Raw genomic sequence first — 22,070 nt, forward strand, 5'->3', positions numbered from 1 at the left:
GACTGCACCAGCTAATTGGTCTGTAACCTCCCTGAGCAGGACAGGCAGCCGCTGTAAAACCACCATCGTGTTCTTGGTTGTAGGAAGCAACTGTCAGGGCTCAAACAAACAAACAAACAAACAAACAAAAAACCCCCATTCAACTGCAGAACATGAAATACATTTGGTTTATTTCTTTCTAAAGTTTGTACATATACATATATCATTATACATATGTGAGATCCTTCAATAGGGTTGCTTGATTTCAATGACATAAAAATTATTGGGAAGCTTGCAGGCTCTTTGTTGCCCGTAAGCAACATTTATTCCAACTTATAAAAACACAGAGGAACAGAGTTATAGTCAGGAACATGGACACGAGAGAAGTCTACTTTATATCTCACAGTTTCAATACATCAAAGGCAAATTATTTGTTTGTATACTGTAGGCTTACTTTATCAGCAATGATAAAATAGAGGAAAATATTTATATACAGTCACCTCAAGTGAAAAATAAAGCAATGTAAACTTAAATTCCAAAATATTATTTTAAATGATATAACAATATCCCCAAAAGCCCTTCTTCCAAGGGGAAGAGGACTGATTAAGTGCCTTCATTTACCAGGAAATGATCATTCTAGTACCAGATATATGAAGCAGAATAAGGGAGGGCATCCTGTGATACCTGTAGAAAAGAGTGACAACTCTGCTTCAGGAAAGCATCTCTGTGTAAGCAAGTATACGTTTGAGTCCTTATGGACATCAGCAGCACATGGAAACATCTCCCATGAACCAGGGCTTGACTTAAGTCTGCACAGCTCTGACTCTGACATCCAAGTATGCTTTTCTGGCCATGCATGTTCCCAGGGACAAAAAAGGGTGTCCTGGTGGTAGGACAACATCAAACCTGAGATGATGACCTCCCCAAGAGTCAGAGCAGCAAGTTCCAGGCTGCTGGAAAAGATTTAGTGGTTACCTCAATGCTGCTTCACAGCAGACCAAGAGGTTACCACAAAGCAGTGAGACTGGGACTGCGTCTCTAGTGTGTTGAATGAAAAACACTCCAGCAATTCAGTGACAAGAGTAAACTGAGTTCAAGGTTATCAGAAAGAAGGTTCCAACACTTTGCAAAAGGGATAGGAGGGTTCCAACACTTTGCAAAAGGGATAGGAGCCCACCCAGAGGAAAGGTCTTGCAAGGACTGCTGGCAGGCCCTGTAAGTTTGGTTCTGCACAAAAGAGATGTATAGGGTGTATGTACAGGCATGTGCAAAACCTTTTTCTGTACTACCACTGCCAAGAGTTATGCTTCCCATATGGCTACCATGCAACACTGACTGAAAATTCAATCCTCTTTCTTAGCCTAAGAGAAAGCAACACTGCAACAGCCCAGGTGGAAGTAAATAATGCTTCTTAACTGCAATTCTGAGAGCAACAGTGCTCACCCACATCTTCCCACTACGTCACCATGGGAGGCAGGAAACCCAAGGAAGAAGCTCATTGCCCGAAAAAGAATTACAGGACTACAGCTTGCCCAAAGCAAGGTGATGGGGATGTCCCCTTTCATACCATTCTGAGCTGCAGTTCACTCGTGTCTCAGTTCTGCAAGACACAATTGCTCTGGCCGTGGTCCAGTGAACTGCAAAGGCATAGTTTCACTGAAGTTGCTCAAGTGCTTCAAACTAACTGCGTGTGAAAGAGTTTTATGACTCCAGGTAAGAATCACACCCTCAAGCTTTGCTCTATATTATGCAGATCATGCTAGTGTTGCCCTGACTAGAGCACAATAGGAAAACCCACTGGGTTTCCTTACGTCTCTTTACTCAGACCAGCAACTTGTTAAAAGGTTGTTCAAAGATCCCAAGGGAAACCTCTGGGAGGTATAAGAGATGCCCAAGATATTTCAGCCCTGCTGCTCTTCTTTTCCCTGCTGATGACCACTCTTCTGGAAATCTGTACAGTTGCAGAAAAAAAAAACCCCTCACTACTGCTGTACGGCTGTATCTGCAGGAGACATCACAGGCACCTGTCCTTCTTGGACAATTTTGGACATGATGTCCCCTTGCTGAATGTTCACAGAGCAAGGTCAACATTTTCAGAAGTAAAGCTGTGTATTAGATCCCCAGAGCATGATTTTCAGAAGTCAGCATGGATGCTCCCGGTGCAGGCATTGGCTGATACAAACAGGGAGAAAGTTAGCCTAGTTTTAAGCTAGCAGAAAATCCCACCCACTAACCCATGCTTAAGACTCTGAAATATATGCCTTTGCTTTCAACATGCAGAACAACAGGCAGCCCCTGGTGGATAACACATGGAGATCAAGGCAGCTCAAGGGATACCCTAAACCTGCGAAAGCTCTGATGACTGCTTAACCTCATTTGTGAACAACTAGAACAACAAGCATCCTAATAATGTTTGCAGCTGCTGAAGTGCTTTGACCAAAATAAGCCTCAGAAAAGAACAGCAGGCTTTGGAGTGCTGTGCCACAGAAGCCATACTATACCTATGAAATATATACACACATCTATAGGCATCACTTAAACATGTTCACCAAGGAATGTAAGCCTCAGAGTGTACCTCACGCAGAGACTAGAGATTTCAAAGTTTTCAAACTCCCAAAAAACTCTGTTCTTTTAGCCAAATTATAACCCTAGCCTTGAGTAAGAGGACATAGTTGTCTTGAATATGTACAAATTTTAAAAAAAACCAATGGCAACCCCACCCCTGTTCTCATCCAACAGGCTTTCGGAATTTGATAGCACTGAGCATGAGGTTTTCAGAAGAGTGTGAGTTAAGACTTATATTACCAGTAAAGTTTGCCCTATGCGGTGACACAGACTCAATATCACTGATCTACCTTCTCCCAGCAAGAGTCTCAGGGAGTTGGAGGATTTCGTGTCAAACAATCCTCCATGGCAGCTTGGCTGGCTGCTCTGTGGTTACACCATGCTATCCGCTAGACACGACCTCAAACCTTGCCTGCTTAAACAAAAAGTATCTTGCTGTGCTGTTCTCCTTTAGGTGAGTTACAGACAGGACCACTGCTACAGAGTGGCTACTAATTACAATAGTTTACCTCAGAGAAAAGTCCTTCCCTCATAGTTTGTAGCACTTTCAATCCATGCATTGCTAAGTGATGTATGTTTATTGGTCCAAATAAACCTCTGGCCTGCATCGCAGCTGGTTCCTGGCCCAGATTTAACAGCAGATGCCATGGGAGGTCCCTCACTCTTTAAACATTCATAATTTTTATGGAATAATTAAGTGTTCAAAGGGGGGGGGAACAGAGAACACTTTGGGCTGGCCCAAATTTGCTCCTTCTGATCACAGGAGCAAAGTCAGGAGGTGTGGCCTCTGGGAAAGCTGCTGCTTGCATTTGGTAAGGGAAGGGCTCTAATAACTAACTAAAATATAACCTCTGTGCAGCTAACAAAAGGTATGAGCAAGGGACATTGTCTCAGGCAGGGCTGAGCCTACCTCCTTACACTGCTCAACTGGATGTTGCCATCAGCAGAGCAGACAGTCCCAGATGGCATCAGGACACGTTTTCCAAGGACCTGTCCTCCTTGCTCTCATGTAAACCAGTCTTCTCACAAAGGGACTCTGGCACCCCTGGATAAGGGTGCTGCTGTCACAAGGGAGAAAAGCAGCAGGTGGTAGGGACAGTTCCTCAAGCAGCACAATCTAGAGGGAAAAGGGAGCCAGTGTTTCCAATCACCCCCAGCACTGAGGGCAATGCTCGAGCACACAGTCTCCAGCAGGTGACCAGCCATGGAGGGTGGCACTGGCTCACTTCCCTCCTACAGAATCACTGTCCTGTGCACTGCTGCTCAGCTCAGGTGGTACCATTTCTCTGACAGCTTCCTGGAGCTCAGGTCCCCACCGTGAAGCTCCAGATGAAGCAGTTCCCTATGTTACCCTGCTGGGAGAGAGGAGAGGCCAGGCATACTGATTCTATATGCGCTAAAAATATCCTCTAAAAAGCACAAGCTACTGACTAGCTCTTTTTGAAAAAGCTTCTACAGTTCATCCCTCTAGGCAGCCTAGATATCAGATGCTGGGAACACATGCTGGGGAGCAGTGGTTGTGCTCTTGTGAGAAATATGCACTTATTAACTGCCCTCTCAGAGCAGATGTGATGTCCCAGAGCCTGGGGAGAGCAATACTGGGGAAACTTTAAACAAGCATCAAGCCAAAAGACTACTTGACATAAGGTGTATATACTGCCTTTGCCTCTGCAAAGCAGACAGTGTTTCCAACAACCTGGATACTAGAAGACTCGGAATGTTGCAAGTGTTTGGTCTGAGTGTGGGAGGGGGTACTTCGCATCCCTGCAGCATAACACTAGAGGATCACAGCAGTCTAAAACTCGGTCTCACACCTCCCGGCTATAACTGTGGCTGGAAACACGGGCTACCGACAAGCAGAGTGAAAAGCTGTTCACGGGGTTATCCACTCAACGCAGCACTGCTTCAGAGCAGGTTTTCTCAATGCAAGATGGGACAGCCAAATTTTCTGGATTTCTGCAAGCATGGAAGGAAACAGACCTGTTATACAGAAGCAGCTGAGGTGCTAAGATGACAGACAGGAGCAGCTTGACAGAAAAGTAGGAGGAGCTGTCAGACTAACTGCAATAAGACCAAAATTCATTTAGGAATGGCGAATGCAGACACAGTAAGCAGTATGCCATCTGCAGAGAAAAGCCTTCACCACTTTCGAGGAGGACGTTGCCACACAATGCCTTCAAGAAGCCTGGTGATAACTGTGCCACCTTTAGCCTTCTCCACTGCCACAACCACCTCCTCACTGAATGGCCTGCTCTAATCAACCTCATTTCCCCACTGGAGAAAGGCAAAAATTTTGGCTGTTTCAAGTCAGAAGAGCAACCAGCCTTGTTACTCCAATGCACTGGAGCTGTGCAAAGTCACTGAACAGTTTCAGTCTCTGGAGGGCTGCTAGGCCAAACTCTGGCTCAAACCATGGTTGTGTCGAGCACTGCGCTCCAGGAGAGCCCCTTAACATGGACAGACTGGGAGCACGTGGGATCAGAGGGAAAGCATTAAAGCGACAAGTAGTTTACTAACCCTTAGAAAGCTTCTGGTAACCATTTACAAGTGACTGGCTACAGATGAAAAACTGCCTGAGCCGGCGTCGCAGCGGAACCGTGTTCCCCCATAGCTCCGCTGCATTAATCACTCTGCTGGCTGACTTATCCCTCTACATCAAATAAAGACACAACATAAATACTGGATTTAGAAGCTGTAGTCATGTTCACTGGTCCATGCGTGATTTATCTGCAAGATGCACACAAACACACAGCCAGTCCAGAGAGTCTCTTTCGCAGCCACTGACGATTGAAAACCACCTCAACCAGACCCCTGCGTCCTGATGACTCATGGAGGAGAGCGCGGTTTTGGCTTCAGGAGAGTACCTCACCTTCTTTGGTTGCTGAGTGGGGAGAGGGGAAGGCAATTTTCTGCTTCTCCCTCATCTCTCTGCTGCCAGGTGCAGATCTGTGAGGCCCCCTCCTGCCTCTCCTTCCTTAGCTGGGGATACAAGCTCATTCAGCCCCTCGAGGGTGAGCAACAGCAGTGCTTCAGAGTAGGGTGGGTCCCTCCAGAACCACTGTCTGCACCACAAGAAGGGGGAAGTGAGGAGCTGTTGGCCCCATCCTGCTCCCCTCTTTGCATCCCTCCTCTCAGCCTGCAGGCAGAGGCTTTGCCTGAGCAATGGCTGCATGCTGCAGCAGGGAGGCTGACAAGGAAGGATGACGCCTCCCTGCATCACTGCAAAGGCTTGCTTGCATGCACACATGCCAGTAACTCCTGCTTACACTGAGCACCACCAGGAAGCTGCAGGCTGCTCACTGAAATGCAGCTCTGGTGCATGCTGAGTCCCAGAGGAGGGCTGGAAACCAGCAGAGTATCCTTACCTGCTGTAACCAAAGCTCCTGACTCGCTGAGGTCAAGCACTGATTTCTTCTAAAGGCAAACACTTCAGCAAAGGAGGGTAGGGTGCAGGGAGAGTCTCTGCCAGACTCTCAATGCTGCCACCCAAGGAGATGCACCGCTGAAACCTCCTGAGAACCTCCACTTTATAATATCATCACGTATTACAGTACTGCTTGGTAGATGATCCTATTCCCAAGGGAGGACAGGAGCCTTTCACAACAGGATCGCATTTTTCGCTTGGCCTCCAAAATGCGCATTTTTACATGGGTGCCTGGGATGCTTAAAAATTGTAAACTAACAGAGCAAAATGGCATTAATTAAAACTTGAGCAGAACCTAAAAATTCTGGGTAAGCTAATGGGCATGCCTCAGCAGTCTCACCAAGAGTGCTCCAAGCTCAACAAAGGTTAAATGACTAAAAAATGCAGTGAAAAACTGCATTTGATAAGCCCAGATGAGACTTAAAAATATACCCTAATCCATTAACAAGTATACATGGAAATAGAGAATAAATAATTAAAAAAAAATTATTTTTGCAGTTCACTTTTTGATTTTTTCTGTTGCTTCAAATCGTCTTTTCTGCAATGACTTTGAAGAGGAATTATCCAGTTTCCGTGTCAAAGCTGGAAAATGCATTAAACAGGAGTAATTTCTTTTTGAGCTTGGCAATTTAACTGGAGTCTACAGCAACTAGAATATGTTAAAAGCCAGAGGAAAAAGAAGCCGAAAGTCACTTCTTTGCCATTTAAACCACTGCACTCCATAATAACAAGAGGTCTGCTAAGCATGTTCTAGCCTGCCTTCAAAAAGATCCTCTAGTGAACCCCACCCTGACAGTTTAGCAGGGCCCATTTACAAATCTGCACTTTTTTTGGTTTTGTTTCTCCTGCATGTGTCCTAACGTTGTGATGCAAGAGAGTGTCCTGGCTTTGGCCAGGACAGAGCTAATTTCTGCAGTAGCCAGGAGAGGGCATGGCTAGGATCAGGAGGTTATCCTATACTACCTACATCATTTTTCAGGGACGGGGGGAAGGTCACATAGTGGGAAGCGAGTGGTCAGGTATTGTCAGGCTCTGCTGGTGAACATTCACATGTGAATTGTTTGCCTCTCTTGTCTACTTTGTTATTAATATTGTTGCCTTTACTGTTAATTTTCCTATTCATTGCCGTTTCCAGTAAATTGGTCTTATATCAACCTGTGATCTTTACCTTTTTATGCCTCCAGTTCTCCTCTCCAGCCTGCTGCAAGGGGAAGGGAAGAGGGAAGTGAGCGAGTGACATGTGGTTTGTAGAGTCTCAGTGGAAACACTAAACTGGGGAATACGACTCCTAAACCACAACAGACAGGTCAAGTTTTCTTCTCCAATATGCAGTTGGCATTCCCCAAATGAATTTCTTCTTCTGTCTGTTCCATTCATTTGTTTTAAACCTCCAGAGCATGATGAGCAGCTGCAGGCATCTAGCTTTTCTTTCCCTTCCATGAGCTGTTGATCTACCACTCTTAATCAATGCAAACAATCCCTCCCAATAAGCCCTATTGTGTGTCTGTCTACACTGAGTCTCCCTACCCAACAAGCTGCACCACATCACTTTGGCTCCAGCAGCAGTAGGCATCTCTCTTCCTCAGGAGGACTGAATGTTAACTCCACCTTAGTAAGAATGCATAACTTCTGCAGCTTTTTAGCAACGCTGCCAAGGTTAGGGCCAACCTCACGACTTTCATCATGGAGTGGCCACTCCCAGTGGCAGATGCCAGGTGCACGTGTATCCCAACACCACTTATGAAAACGGTACCATACGGTTTTGCCGCCAGGCTGCAGCTGCAAGGATCAAGTTGCTCCCAAATCTCCCAGCACCTGAAAGCGCAAAATCTTTGTTACAGCCAAGAGTCAGCACAACACTGGGAAAGCTGTTGCATGGTGGTACTCAGTGGGGGAGGCAAGTCATGCGGTGTTGTATCAGGGGTTAATTACGCTGATACTTTTGGTCTGTGTTTGGCCCTGTAAAAGTTTTGTTCTTTCCCTGCCAAGTTATGAGAAAACAAGCACAGATAAAACAGGAGCTTCGCCCTTGGAGAGAGTTCTTGTATAAACTATATTTAATTGATGTTTTAAGATCGGCTGATCGTCCTCCAAGGTCGCTTGAAGGAGAGACTGAAGACTATGGGTATGAAGTAAACCCCTGGACTCATCTGGAAAAGACTCCCTCGGGTGCAGCATGCAGGCGCAGGGAAAGCCATGCATGTGCAGAAGAGATATTACCTGCATAACGGAGGGTGGGACTGAGGGCCACTGGCTGGGCAGTGCTGACCACACCTGCCTAGGCTGAGGCCACTCAATTAATTGTATAAAAGCAGATAGCTCTTTCTTGGAAGGCAGGAAGCTTCACATCAAGGACAACGCTGCCTTTTGGCAGGGACGCCTGTCAATTTGTGAACTTGCTGACTCTCCAGGGATGCAGCTTCTGCTATGGGTGATTGTGGGCACTCTAGGTCTGTAAGATAACTAACTCTATGGGCAACAGCTGGGTGACTAGGGAAGTAGTACTGAGAGCTTGTTTCTCTCCTCCTTCCTCTCTTTTGGGTTTGTTAGTTTTGTTGGCCACTTCTTGGTAATAAGTATCAGTTTTGTTGAGCTTTCAAAGGTGTCATGGTTTCAGATTTCAGCATGCTACGAACCCTCCCTAATACAGGTGTCTGTTAAGGGCCTTTTCTCTTTGATCGCTCCCAGTTCTGCCCACTGAACTGGCAGTTCAATAAGCTGGATTAATTGACTTGGACCCTTGGGAAGTCTGGCAGAACACAAATCTGCTCAGGTGGCAATTTTTTTTGATGTGTGGCCCTTTGACTACTTGGGCTGGAAACACCAGCGCATTTCTAAACAGTCCTTGCATTGATCTTGACATTTCTATATGCATTAAGACTTGCATCCATCAGGAAGGTTGTCCTGTGCCAGGCACAACAAAAATAACAGCAAGAAACAATTTTCTAATGGTCCTCAACATTACGTACCAAGGTAGTCTGCAGGAAAGGCCAGTTTGGTTGTATCACTCCACATAGGAAAAGGGTGAGTCAAAACGGGAGAGACCTGTCCAAGCTCACCCTGTCGGCCAGTATCAAACCTGAGATTAAAACCCAGGATGTTAAGTAACAGGAGAGCCAGTGCTCTCTGCAGAGCCATGATGCTGCCCAGGCAAGAGGGGCTGGGAAGCAGGAAAATAATTTCTACATCATCTTTCTGCTCTCTATGCCTGAAAACTGCTGGCCACCCCAAGGGTCTGTGGGCTTTCAGGTATGGAAAGCTCTACCCATGGTGGTGTCTCCCTGTCTTGTGCTCTCCTCTGAAAGCCTGGAGCAGGGTATGCAGGAGCTGCGAGCTGGGCTTGTTCTCTGTGGGTGGAGGGTACGATCTGACAAAGCTGAGGCTGCCTTGTGCTGTCCTCTAGTCACAGAGTAGTCAGGACAGTATCAAACCCTAGTCTGCAGCAAGGACATGTCTGTCCCCTCCTCTGGTCTGCACCAGCCTCTTCCACCCATATGTGAGCTAAAGCAGGAAAACGGAGAACTGAGGAGAATCCCTTCCTGAAGAGAAAAGACAAAGTGCTTTGTCACTATCAGAGGAACTGAAAGAAGCTCTCTGCGCACACCAACAAGGAAACTCCTGGAAGGGGAAGCAACAGGACACAATATATCATAAGGCTCTATATAGCAGCTAAGTGAGAGCGTATAGTTAAAAACTACACAGAGGCCCTTTGTTTTTAATATATAATGCTAATGGCTGACATCTACAGAAGCCTCCTCTGCAAATAAATGTAAAACCCAGAGAGTCATTCCAGCTGGGTAAACCCTAATCTCCGTGACAGCAGAGACAGTACGGGTTTGGATACTTTCCAGCCTATCCAGCTTTCCAGCCTGCAAACTCAGGAGAAGACTTCGCTTGGAAGGAAGCAAACAAATTATTCCAATGCCGTCATCCCAGCATTGCCAGAGGTTTCCAGGTTTCATTCCTTCACACTTGTGGGTCCAGCGTCAATGCAGTAACAATAAGCAACAGTGACTATATACCGTAGCACCTGCTGCTAAGTACCAGTACCATGCCCCACATTGACAGGAAACTAGTGTTCCCAGCACCCCAGGCTCTAGCCAGGCTTCTCTGCAGCTGCACAGCTTTTCTCGCAGCCACAGCTTACATTCACAGCACTGCAGCACTTGTCCAGTTATTTTTCCCACCCACCACGTAAATAAAGTGACAAGTGACTTGAGAGATGAAAGCCACATGCCGATGGGAGGAGATAAATGGGGAAGAGACAGAATATACGTCACAGCGCTCTACCCCTCCCCCAGCTCCTTTAGAAACAGAACAACATAAAAAAGTCCCGATGCTTCAATTGCTAAATGATAAATTAACAAAGCAAAGCAAAGCAGGAGCAAAGACATCTCCCACAATCTGCACAGAAACAGCAAAATATACAATAGAAAATGTCACTAACACCCCATTCAGGCAGATGCACTTATTTTTTGTGAAGGACAGGTTATTAAATGAAAAAAATTTTGACCACCGGTACTTTGCTGCATGGCTGTTCCCCTCGCTGTCATTTCCGCCCTAAGTGACCTTCTGCTTGATGCTGGGTGTTTCTGGCCTGTAGTCCTTCCTCTCCGAGACGTTGCGTTTCACCTTGGCACTGACTGGAGACTCCTGATTCAAAGAAGGACTTGAGTGGGATTTCTTCAGTCCTGGCGCATCGTTCTCTCCTCCACTCAGCAGCTCCTTCACTCCTTCTTTCAGGAGGCTGACATAAATCTCATAGCGATTTTTCTGGGAAACGAAAAGAAAGGCCCAAATCAGTCTGGGAGAAATTCTGCAAGAGCACTTGAGAGACGGTCTGGGTAACTTAATGGCTTCTGCCGGCCTTGGAAGCCAGCAGCCTAATACGGACGCGAACAATGGTGCCTGATGTGGACATGAAAAATAGTGGCTAATGTAAATTAAACTGTACAAGAAGGATTTCAGGCAGACTGAGAGCCCCAGGGTGCTGTGCAATTAGAGGCACTCAGTTCTGCAGCACACGAATTCCGACGTTCTGCCGAGCGGCGGCTCGCGGCGAGCTGGAGCGCACAGTGATTTCCACGTAACACCACCAAGGGAAAGCTTGCTGACCTCAGTCACACTGAGGCATATCCTGTGCTCAGGCATACTGAGATGCCATGTGTCCCATCCAGGCATGGAAATAAAGTGCAGTAAACTAAGGGATAGCAGAAGTCCTGCTCTGGTTGTCTACAGCTCCACCCTGCAACTCTTCACTCCCACCAGCAGGTCCCGCGTTTCCTGCTTTTTGTGTGACTGCTTTTCCTGCTTTTCTTACCCACGAGGGAGAAACCAAAGCAGGGTCCCACTAAGTTCAGACAGTATCAGCTTGGCCACCACTAGGCCCTTGAGAGGATCTTCTGCAGGGTCAGACCTTGACAAAAAGGAGCAGATGAGAGGGCTATGACAGCAGCATGGCACGTTCCCCTGCCAGGGTCACTCACAGGGAATGATGAAGGTTGCTCACTGCCCAGACCCTTGTATTTTTCAAATGGAAAAAGTTCCCTTTACTGTGTGCCATCCCCACTTGTTCTATTCCCTATCTGGACCAGACCTTTCCCTCTCCAATGAAAGATTTTGCTCTGCTTGCCACAATTACATCCTTCTGCAAGAAACAACTCAGAAAGGAACAGAATGAGGGTACTGTAATAGAATATCCCTGCAGGGTCTCAAAAACAGATGCTGGGGCAAGAGGTCCTGAGAACAGAGCAATCCACCTCACAGGATTTGTTTAATAACCTGCCCCTGACATATCCCCCAAAGACATGGTGCAGGCATTGTAATTAAGGCAATCTCTGTGTGCTGGGGGTCAGGGAAGGAGGATGTAAACATCCATCCTGATTTGTATTTTAAAGTGGCAAAACAGCGGCCAAACTATTATGTTCCTGGCAGAGGAAAAGGTATTTAAGAAAAAATTTTTCCAATTTCCAGTAAAAAATAAAGTTCTGGTAAAAACACTTATTTGAGGGCAGGAAGTCAAAAAGCTCAGTAACTGCTTTGAAGTGTGGAATATAAAGGGGGAGGAGGGAGAAAGAAAAGAAGGTGACTGGGTTTTGAGAGTCCTTTGAATAAACAAATACTCGCAGAGGAGGATCATAACAAAATCGACCTAAAAATTCAATAAAAAGGCATTCCTATCAATTCCGTATCTGGAGCTCCAGCTCCATAATGCGAGAGACAAACACATGAAGCAGGTAAGATGTGTCATTTAATAAAAATGGAAATGGAGAAACAGCAAGCAGAACCCTGATGATGATGCACAGGGCTGATGGATGATTCATCACACAGCAAACCAGACACCTCTGCAAAAGGCAAACCAGTGCTCTGAGCCTGGAAATAGCGTAATAGTCATCAAATGAGAGAGGGACTTTACTGCCATATGGACATCTGCTTTTTATAAGTCCAGTAAACACTAGTAGGATCACAAGACTCGGTAATCAGAATGAAAATCCAGGATCTATATGTGTGCAAATGGCCATTTTCCCCTGGACTTTGTGGGTCCCTGATTTCTACTGCAATTAATCGATGCATTTCTATTTTTATTTCAACTGCGAAAAACTGGTCTTTTAGTGACCTGACATTTGCAGTTAAGTAAAAGCTGGTGGAAATTTTGCCTTAAAAGAAATTAATCTGGAAAATTCTGTCAAGTAAATAAAACCACAGAAGTTGAAACCATTCAGAAGTTTCTGCAACATTATCTCTGAAGACTGAAAGAACATAATAAAGAGGAGACAAAGTAGCCACCCATCAGTATTCTGGCTTCACCTCTCCCCTGACAGCACTCAAAAGATCTTTCTCAAACTATAAATTTTCTGCAACAAGCAACAAGTTTTCTGCAATCTGGCACAGTACTTCCTCAGAGAGAAGCAAAGAGAACTGTTCCTTCCTTGGTGTCTATAAGCAAAGAGACCATCAAAAAGATGTGCTACCTACTGCATCCCTGAGCAAGGACCAGTCACCCTTTGTTCCACCTCCCCTCAGAAGGAAACATGATCTCACTTGTTTTTCACCAGGAACAAGAATGAAGGGATTGCTAGGGTGTGAACAAAAAGGAACTATAATGACCTACAGAAAAGGAAAATGGCTCCTTCCTCCCTAATGGGACTATGCTGCTTCCTTAGGGACTCACAGGCCATTTTGGGGTGCTTCTGGAGATGTATCAACATCTATGTACATAGATAAAAATTCTGGCCTGCAATCTCAACCTGGAAGAAACAGTTACAAAATAATGCCTCACCTGCCTCTTTCATTTTTGGTTTAACCATACAGCAAGCTCTGTCACCACCTCCTGCCTGACCCCGACAGGACATTGTTCTAAAGGGAAGATCAGGAAACCCAAAAACCAGCAAAAAGTTTCCATTTGTGGTTTTCATATAACTCACCATTTTGTTTTAGTTTAGTTTGGGTTTTCACTCAAAGAATCACAGAATATTCTGAGATGGAAGGGACCCACAAGGATCATCGAAGTCCAACTCCCGGCCCTGCACAGGACAGCCCTAAGAATCACACCATGTGCTTGACAGCACTGTCCAAACACTTGTTGAACTCTGTCAGGCTTGGTGCTGTATCCCCTTCAGGTCTGGGGAGCCTGTTCCAGTGCCCAGCCACCCCCTGGGTGAAAAATGTTTCTCTAGTATGTAACCTAAACCTCCCCTGACACAGCTTCATTCCATTCCCTCAGGTCCTGTGACTGGTCACCAAAGAGACTGTTGTCAGCCCCTCTCTGCTTCCTCTTGCAAGGAAGTTGTAATTGCAAGGAGGTCTTTCCTCAGTCTCCTCCAGGCTGAACAGAACAAGTGACCTCAGTCAGTCCTCGTATGGCTTCCCCTTTAGACCCCTCACTATCTTCATAGCTCTCCTTTGGATGCTTTCTACTATCTCTATATCTTTCTTACATTGTGGTGCCCCAAACTGCACACAATATTCAAGGTGAGGTTGCCCCAGGGCAGAGCAGAGCAGGACAACCCCCTCCCTTGACCGGCTGGTGATGCTTTGCCTGATGTTCCCCCAGGACAGGGTTGGCCCTCCTGGCTGCCAGGGCACTGCTGACTCAGATTCAACTTGCCATCGACCAGGACCCCCAGGACCCTTCCCAGCATCTCATTCCCCAGTCTGTATGTACATCCAGGGTTGCCCCGTCTCAGGTCCAAGATCCGGCACTTCCCTTGTTGAACTTCACATGGTTGGTGATTGCCCAGTCCTCTAATTTGCTGAAGTTTCCTTGCAGGGCATCTCTGTCTTCAATGGAGTCAATGGCTCCTCCTAGTCTAGTATCATCAACAAACTTACTTAGTATTCCTTTGAGTTTTGCATCCAAGTAGTCTATTAAGACATTGAAGAGCATCTCAGATGGAGCCCTGTGGAACCCCACAGGTCATCAGTCTGATGTCACCCCATTCACTATTACCCTCTGTATCTGACCCTCGAGCCTATTGCTCACCCACCACATGGTGTGATTATCCAGCTGTGTGCTGGACATTTGGTCCAGAAGGATCCTGTGAGAGACAGTATCAAAAGTTTTATTGGAACCCAAAAAGATTACATCGACTGGCTTCCCTTGGTCAGCTGGGTGGGTTATCTTGTCATAAGAAGAAAACAGGTTTGATAAGCAGGACTTTCCTCTCACAAAGCCGTGCTGGTTGCGACTCATGACTGTATAGTCTTTCAGGTGTTTTACACTAATTCCCACAATAATCTTCTCCATAACTTTACCAGGCACTGAAGTGAGACTGATAGGCCTGTAGTTTCCAGGATCTTCCTTCTTGCCCTTCTTGAACACTGTGACAATGTTAGCCAGCTTCCAGTACATTGGGACCTCTCCATATTCCCAAGGCTGCTCAAAAATTATTGAGAGAGGCCTCTTGATGACGTCAGCCATCTCTTTGAGGATTCTGTGATCAGGCCCCATAGATTTGTAGGGATCCAGCTGGAGCAGCAGATCCCACACAACTTCAGGGTAAACTGGGAGTTGATCATTCTCACACTCATGGTCCTCCAGCTCAGGGCACTGAGATCCCCTTGGTCCCTCATCCATGTTGAAGACAGAGGCAAAGAATGTGTTAAAAATCTCTGCCTTGTCTCCGTCTCTGCTTGTGAGGTGACCATCCTCATCCTGTAACGGTGCGATGCTATTTCAGCACTGCCCTTTGCCATTAATGTACTAAAAACACCTGTTTTTCTTGTCCCCCACATTTCTGGCCAGCTTCAACTCCATCTGAGCTTTGGCCACATGAATTTTCTCCTGCAGTGGTGAGCAGTGTCTCCATATTCCTCCCACGTCACTTGACTGTGCTTCCAATAGGCAAACACCTACTTTTTTTTTGCCTTAGCTCTAAAAGCTAAGGGATCTAAAAGTAGATCCCTGCTAAGCCAAGCTGGCCTTCTACCTCGTCTGCTTGACTTCTGACATTTTGGAATGGTCTCTCGATAGTTCAACACGGCCTGTGAAATCTGTGCCAAGTGTGAAGATAACAAAGCATTGCACAGAAGCACCTTGAATTACCATTTCTCACACATAACTGAAGTTGTTGCCACCGCTTTCCTGCTCACATGGGCATTCCTGCAGTGGTGATCATTTATGTGAACTGCACAGTTCAATTGCTGTTTGAGACTCTTAATAGAGAAGATGACATCTTTTGTTTCCTGTGCTGTACTGGTTCTGATTTGTACTGAGGTACCTGAGGAATATTTCTCTAAAGATCACCATGATGAAATTGACAGAAAACAGAAAAAAATCCACAACAATCTACTCCTCCATCAATCTTTCAAAAAACATCTAAAATTCCAGCCTACATTTCATCCTGATTCTAGAAGGAATAGAAAATAAACTTTGTGTCAAGGACTCAAAGCCAAGAAGTTCCTTACTCTTCCAAGTTGCACAACACCCCCTCCAGAGACAAAGTGTGTGGCTTGCTCTGAGTGCTGTGTTCAAAACTGACACTGTGTACTGATCTCAAATATTCTGCCAGACCACTTCACTGTCAATTTCCTAACCCACTTTATCAGCTTGTCTACAAGGATGTTAGTGGAGACAGTGTCAAAGTCCTTGTTAAAGTGAAGAACAAACAACATCCACCGCTGTCCCCTCATCCATCACACCAAACATCTCATTGTAAAAGGCCATCATGTTGGTCAGGTATGATTCCCCATTCACAAAGCCATGCTGACTACTTTGCTATTGCTATTGCAAAGTGAAACTCAACACAGATCACAACCTTCTGCAAAAGCAAAAGTATACAACCAGTCAAGTGCAGGAGTGAAAAGAGTTCCTCTAATACAAACTGGTAACACAGGGCAGGAGGCTTACTTCAGTTCTGGAGGTTTGTGTTGTGTGGCCTCCAGCACCAGCTCTGGTGGTCTCTCTGACTTTTGTCTTATCTGCTCTTCCTCTCTTCAGACTATGGATTTTCCTTGCCAGGCACTGCCTATTTAGAGTAGGATCCTTTCAGACCCAAGGCAACATCGACTCGCAGTTCTGGGGGAAAAAGCTCAAAGGTGTAGTCATAACAAATACCAGACACCTGGTGGGTTGCCAACTTGCTCCCACATAGCCCTACAATGTGGCAGACACCATGATGGATAAAAGCTTCTGCCAGATACTCAGAACAATCACCTAATGCAGCTCCCTAAGTTGCATCACTCAGTCCTGTGATCTTTAATTCTACCCTTTTCCTTCTCATTCTGACATCCAGCTCACTGGTACGCAATACAAATGGCTCTGATGAGGCATGCCTGTGACAGTAATTTCAGAATGTCAGTTCCTTCAGAACATACCAATGGAAGACAATTATCCTAACCTGCATTACTGCAGAATGCAGTCATTCTGTGAAGACTGAGGTTCCAACACACTAGGAAACACACAGTCTTACAACACAAGACATATCCTGCCTGAAGACCTTATCATCTCTTCAAACAAAGACATCAGGAAAGGACAGAGGGTCTCACTTTTATCCTCCATGTTACAGATAAGGAGCTAAATTCATGGGTAAGGCCACAGGAAGTTCTTGTCAGCAAAAGACGCCACACTGCAGCTTCTGGGATTGCTGTGACTTTTCTGCCTACTCAAACATAATTCTTGGGGACGTAAAGTGAAAAATGCAGAACTTTAGGACTCTACCCCAAGTATAAGACATCCCCCATCCACACCCAAAAAGTAAAAGTAATAATGTTTCCCATACATACCTCAAACTCCAGGTAGTGGTCCTTCAGTTTGTAATCATCTACTTCCTTGCCTTTGAGCTTCTTGTCAGGAGGATAGGAGCGATGTTCAGCAAGCTCAGTGGAGATCTGTTTCAGCTTAGCTTCATGGGACTTCAGCTGTTCATCCTTCAGAAACACATTAGGCATTTAAGTGACAGAATCTAAAATATCCAATAAGCAAAGGAAAATAAGAGACATCCCAGTACAATAATACCAAGTAGTTTATTTTTCTATAGATTTATAAGGTCTGTTATCCCAGAGTTCTGCCCCCCCAGTAGCTCTCTCAAAGGCACCCAAGAAAAGTGGTCAAGTCTGTAGCCAGAAGATGCCACTGGGAAGGAGAGCAAACCTGTCATCCCTCGCCTTGCTGTGAGCAACAAAAGCAGCTTGCTGCAGAGCATTACTGACAACATGACACTTCTGCTCTAATACATTCTTTTGTAAATTAATTAAGAGTGTTGTGTATGCAGTCAAACCAAGGGCAGAATGAGAGAGGTGAAGACCCTGCCTCAGGTCTTTGCAATGTAAAAGGAGTTCCTACCAGAATAGAAAAGACATGGAGTCAGTGCCCTTCCTTCCATTTCTGCTTTACCAAAAGCTCCCTGGTGTGTGCTTTCTATTTGTTTAGAACAATACAATGGACTCAGAAGAGGAAGGGTTGTCCAGTCCCCAAAAGGTATTTCATACTGCTAAGCTGCTACCAGCTTTTATCCCATTGTGCCACTGGAGAAAGTGAGGAGTTGCTACTCCCACTTTCTGGGCAATTTCCTTTATCATAATCCCAGGCCCACTCACTTCCTCCAGTCCATCTGTCAGCTAACCTTCCCTCATCTCAGAAGGTTTCCAGCTCCTGCAGGATGGCCTTCTGTCCATTTCTAGGCTTGGATCTGAAATTATGTTTGAAGTAGGTAAGTCCAAAATATAGACAAGATCATGCAGATATTGATGACTTAGCCAGCCATAACAAAAAGTACCCAGCTCAGCTCCCGTGTAGGCACCTAACCTCAGAGGAGGGGACAGCTGCCAGTGTTGTCCCTCAGTGGTGTGGCTGTGCAGCCCACAGCTTCAAGCCTAGCTTGGACACGCCTGCACTGCACTGAGTCACACCAGGGACTGAGCCTCTCGGCTCACGGAGCTGGAGCTGCAGGAAAAGCAGAGAGGAGGAAAATTTCTACAGAAAATGATAGCTAAGCCCCAGCTAATCTTGCGTTTCAACTCTTCTGCGGGAGAACTGAAGAAAGAAACATGTGGGATAATTTGCCTCCGCCTAAACATGGTAGGGCTCAAACTACTCGCTATTGGCTGCCAAAAATTCTTGTTGCTGTTAGTAACTATCCTGGTTCTGCATGCTCTCCCATTAGTGCCCAATCACTCCTTACACTGAGCTGAATCCCTGGTCCCAGTGACATCCTGTGGCAGCGAGTTCTACAGCCTGATAACAGGAGGTCTTTGAGCAGCTATTAATACAGCACTTGTAATTTCCAGGGCACCAGCTCTGAAGCTTTTGTGTGTGCTGCACATTCTCAGGAAAAAAAACAAAAAACAACCTCCTAGCAGATCTTTTCTAGACTGGTTGTTCCTTTATATATAGATTTGTCACATCCCTCTTTGGTTGGACTAACCAAGATCCTCTGCTTCTAAAGGAAAACAAAACCTGGTACAATGATCTTGCCCAACCTGTCATGTCCAAACTCTGTTCCTCATCCATGTTAGCTCCTCACTGCCTTCCGACTTCTGCCTGATGAGGAAGAGACCCTTTGAAGAAGTACTCTCCATCACGATTCATCCCACAAAACCCTGAACAGCAACCACAGGGATTTGACAATTTGTATTTTTTTTGTCTGCCAAATGAGAAACAGCCTGCTGGCAGCTTTTCCTCTCTGACAGATGAAAGCAGACATGTTTCTGCTTACCTTTGAATTTATCTACTTTTAACACTTAACATTCTTCTGCCCTTAACTAAAACAGCTTATCTTACTCCACTTTTCATGTCTCCCTTTCTTCGAGACAGAGACCACAGGGCTGTGATCTATTTTTTCCTTTCCAGATCAAATGGAAACAATTAGACTAGGAAACAATGTGCTAACTGGAACTGCCACACAGAACAACGATGAGTAAAAAAGCCTTCTTTGCTGACTGGGGGTAAATTATGGAAGCCTCGTACAGTATTTTCAAAAGGGTATGCAAAACGTAAAAGCACAAGGATGATCAGTTAGTGTTATCCTTTACGAAACACGCTTTAAACATCAACCCAGAACACAAGATGATAAGTAGGCCACCACACTGTAAGAAGAAAGGCTACTGCAACGGAGAGAGAAAAAGCAGGGGTGACATTAAAAAAAACACCCCCTTAGAGAAATGCAGATTATGTGACAGTGGTTTCTAAGGAGAGTTGCTAAGCTATGAAGATGGTAAAAAACCCAAACTCATTTAAGAAGCAATCCAGCATGGGCAGATCACTTTAAAAAGTACAGGAGAATACTCATGAAGTATAACCTCTGTCACTCTGTCAACCTGATGAACTCAAGCAATGTCATGTTCCTGCCAGAGCAGGAGGAATTGCAGGCACGCATCACATCTCCCAAAGTACACAGAGCCATGGGTGCAAGCATCTGACACAGCCAGTGTGAAACCAGCTGAAATTTGTGGGGCTTTGTGCAAGAAGTAGAGCTGTGAAACTCCCTGACACAGGATGCTAAAAGCTTGTGTGATCACAAGGGGAGACCAAAGACATTCACGTAAGAAACAGTTACAAATACATATTATACAGGAAATCCCTAAGCTGATAAGGGTTAGAGTCTGGAAAATGTTGTGGGAAAAATACAATTGATGCTTGTCTAATCCATCAGCTTTCACCTTTTATCATTTCAATAAGCCAAAGACCAGGAGTATGTCTACTTCTTCTGAAATGAGTGGCCTTAATATACACTCATATTTAAAAAAACCCACCAGTCAGTATTTGAAATGTCTTCTACGCAGCCATAAACACAAGATGAAAATTCTCCGTCTGGTACTAGGAACACTGGTGACTGTTTCTTTTCTTCAAAAATATAAAACAATTATATTCAAGCCTGTTCCTTCTCTCCCACCACTTCAAATCTTCCATCAGGAAACGAGCCACGATGTACCACGTGAGCCTCCTTCTCCTAGGACTGCTAGTGGCAACAGCCATAAAACAATGACAAGGACCACCACCCAGTCTCCAGCCAGCAAGAGAAATCATCATCACCTGCCCTCTACACAAGAACATCTCACCTGAGATAGCTTTGTTGTGGTGGCTGGCAGGAGCGGGCGACTGAACTTCTTCTGGGAGCCAATTGCCGCTGGGAATGGCGGCGCAGAGAAGACAGCAGCCACACAGTTAATCTTGTTGATCCAGGTCTGCATTTCTTCTTGGCTCCTGGGGAAGAAACACATATTAAGCACCTGTTGACTCAGCCTCCTCTACCTCTTTCCACCCCTTGCGTGGCATTTTAATAGCGAGAATAACCAGAACTGGGCAAATCTTAAGGGTCTGCTTAGTCTTCTGGTCTATGTTTGGAAGCGGTTCAGTGACAGGTAACTCAGTCACGGGCTGGCTTGTGGTTAGGCCCATACCTCACCCTAGCACACATCTTTTCCTAATCCAATCCAAATGACACAGGTGACAGAGCCACACAATGCCCTGATTCAGACATATATCCTAAGGTCTCAGTTGTGCAGGACATCACAGAGCTCCAGGATCTGTACACGGTCTTGGTAGAAAGGGGCTCATGTCAGAAGCAAAAGGCAGGTCATCTGTTCTGCCTGGGTATCAAAAGCATGAAGAACTTAATCAAATCATTCTTGTATTAACTTTGTTTCTGACCACAGCGTATCTTCTAGAAAGACATCCGGCTAGGACCTGATGACATCAGGAGACAGACAATCCAAGACTGCCTTTGGTCATTTGCTTCAATGATTAATCACCCTGACTGTTATAAGTTTGTGCCTTGTTTCCAAATTGAATTTCCTGCAGCTTCAGCTTCTAGCTGCTGCATCTTGTTATGACTTTCTCAGCTGGATTAAAAAGCCTTTTAAAACCTGATGTTTCTTTCTCATGCACTACATGTGCACTCTAATCACATCACTACTTAATCTTATTTCTGATCAAATAAACAGATTGAACCTCTTAAGCCTCTGCTTTAACCTGTCCAGGGAGGAATTTACCCCTCCTTCAGCATTGCTTTCTCTCCTCAATGGCTGGAATGAAGAGAGCACTTACTGGGCTTGGAAAAGTAGGACCCTCCAATCTGCTGTTTTAAGCTTGAGGACATTGGGCTTCTTCTCATAGTCTGTTGCCTTGGATGCCAGTGCATGGTGCACACTAACCGCGTTCTTCAGATCCTCCTCCGACAAAGCCTTTTCTGGCTTATATTCATCCTGCAGGAGTTAACAGGGGGAAAATGGCATCTTATTTCTGCATGTGCTACTCCTTTTTCCTCAACCCAGGGAAAAACCCTGTTCCACAGTTCACAAATAGCAATAAAAGTATATGAACCGAATGCAACCTGACTTGAGCACTTGTGGTTTCTACCACCTTTAACATATTTTCCTTTTTTGTTTTTTTTGTGGTTTTTTTTAATCTCTTTCCGAGGAAGAGAAGTAGTTTTGCTACCTGCTTGATAGAAAGAGAGGTAAACAGGAAGTATTTGACTATCACAACAGCTGTGGACTATCTGTCTTCATTTCAGGAATCCTCCATAACCAGCTCCCACCTCCACTGCTCAGCTACTTGGGTTCTCAGCCTCCACTGCTTGATTTTAATTTTTCTCAAACAATACTTTGTATATATACAATAACTTTGTATGTTCTCCTAGGAAGCCCTCACACACTGAAGAAG

The 22,070-nt window shown here is 45.4% G+C and overlaps 1 protein-coding gene across 6 annotated transcripts in view; it reads right to left on the reverse strand.

The window, feature by feature from the left end:
* Positions 1–1,731: 1,731 nt before the first annotated feature.
* PSD3 (pleckstrin and Sec7 domain containing 3) overlaps positions 1,732–22,070 on the reverse strand; it is a 115,753-nt gene continuing 95,414 nt past the window's right edge. For all 6 annotated transcript variants that reach the window (XM_027708632.1, XM_027708636.1, XM_027708635.1 and 3 more), the window contains 4 exons: positions 21,453–21,610; positions 20,465–20,609; positions 17,192–17,335; positions 1,732–10,741 (listed from right to left, as the gene is read on the reverse strand). In XM_027708632.1, the coding sequence (XP_027564433.1) occupies positions 10,529–10,741; positions 17,192–17,335; positions 20,465–20,609; positions 21,453–21,610 (660 nt within the window). In that variant the 3' untranslated portion in view covers positions 1,732–10,528. The remainder of the gene's footprint in view (positions 10,742–17,191; positions 17,336–20,464; positions 20,610–21,452; positions 21,611–22,070) is intronic.

Source organism: Neopelma chrysocephalum, unplaced genomic scaffold (genome assembly GCF_003984885.1).
Source record: "Neopelma chrysocephalum unplaced genomic scaffold, ASM398488v2 Primary Assembly neopelma1_96431, whole genome shotgun sequence".
NCBI lineage: Eukaryota > Metazoa > Chordata > Aves > Passeriformes > Pipridae > Neopelma > Neopelma chrysocephalum.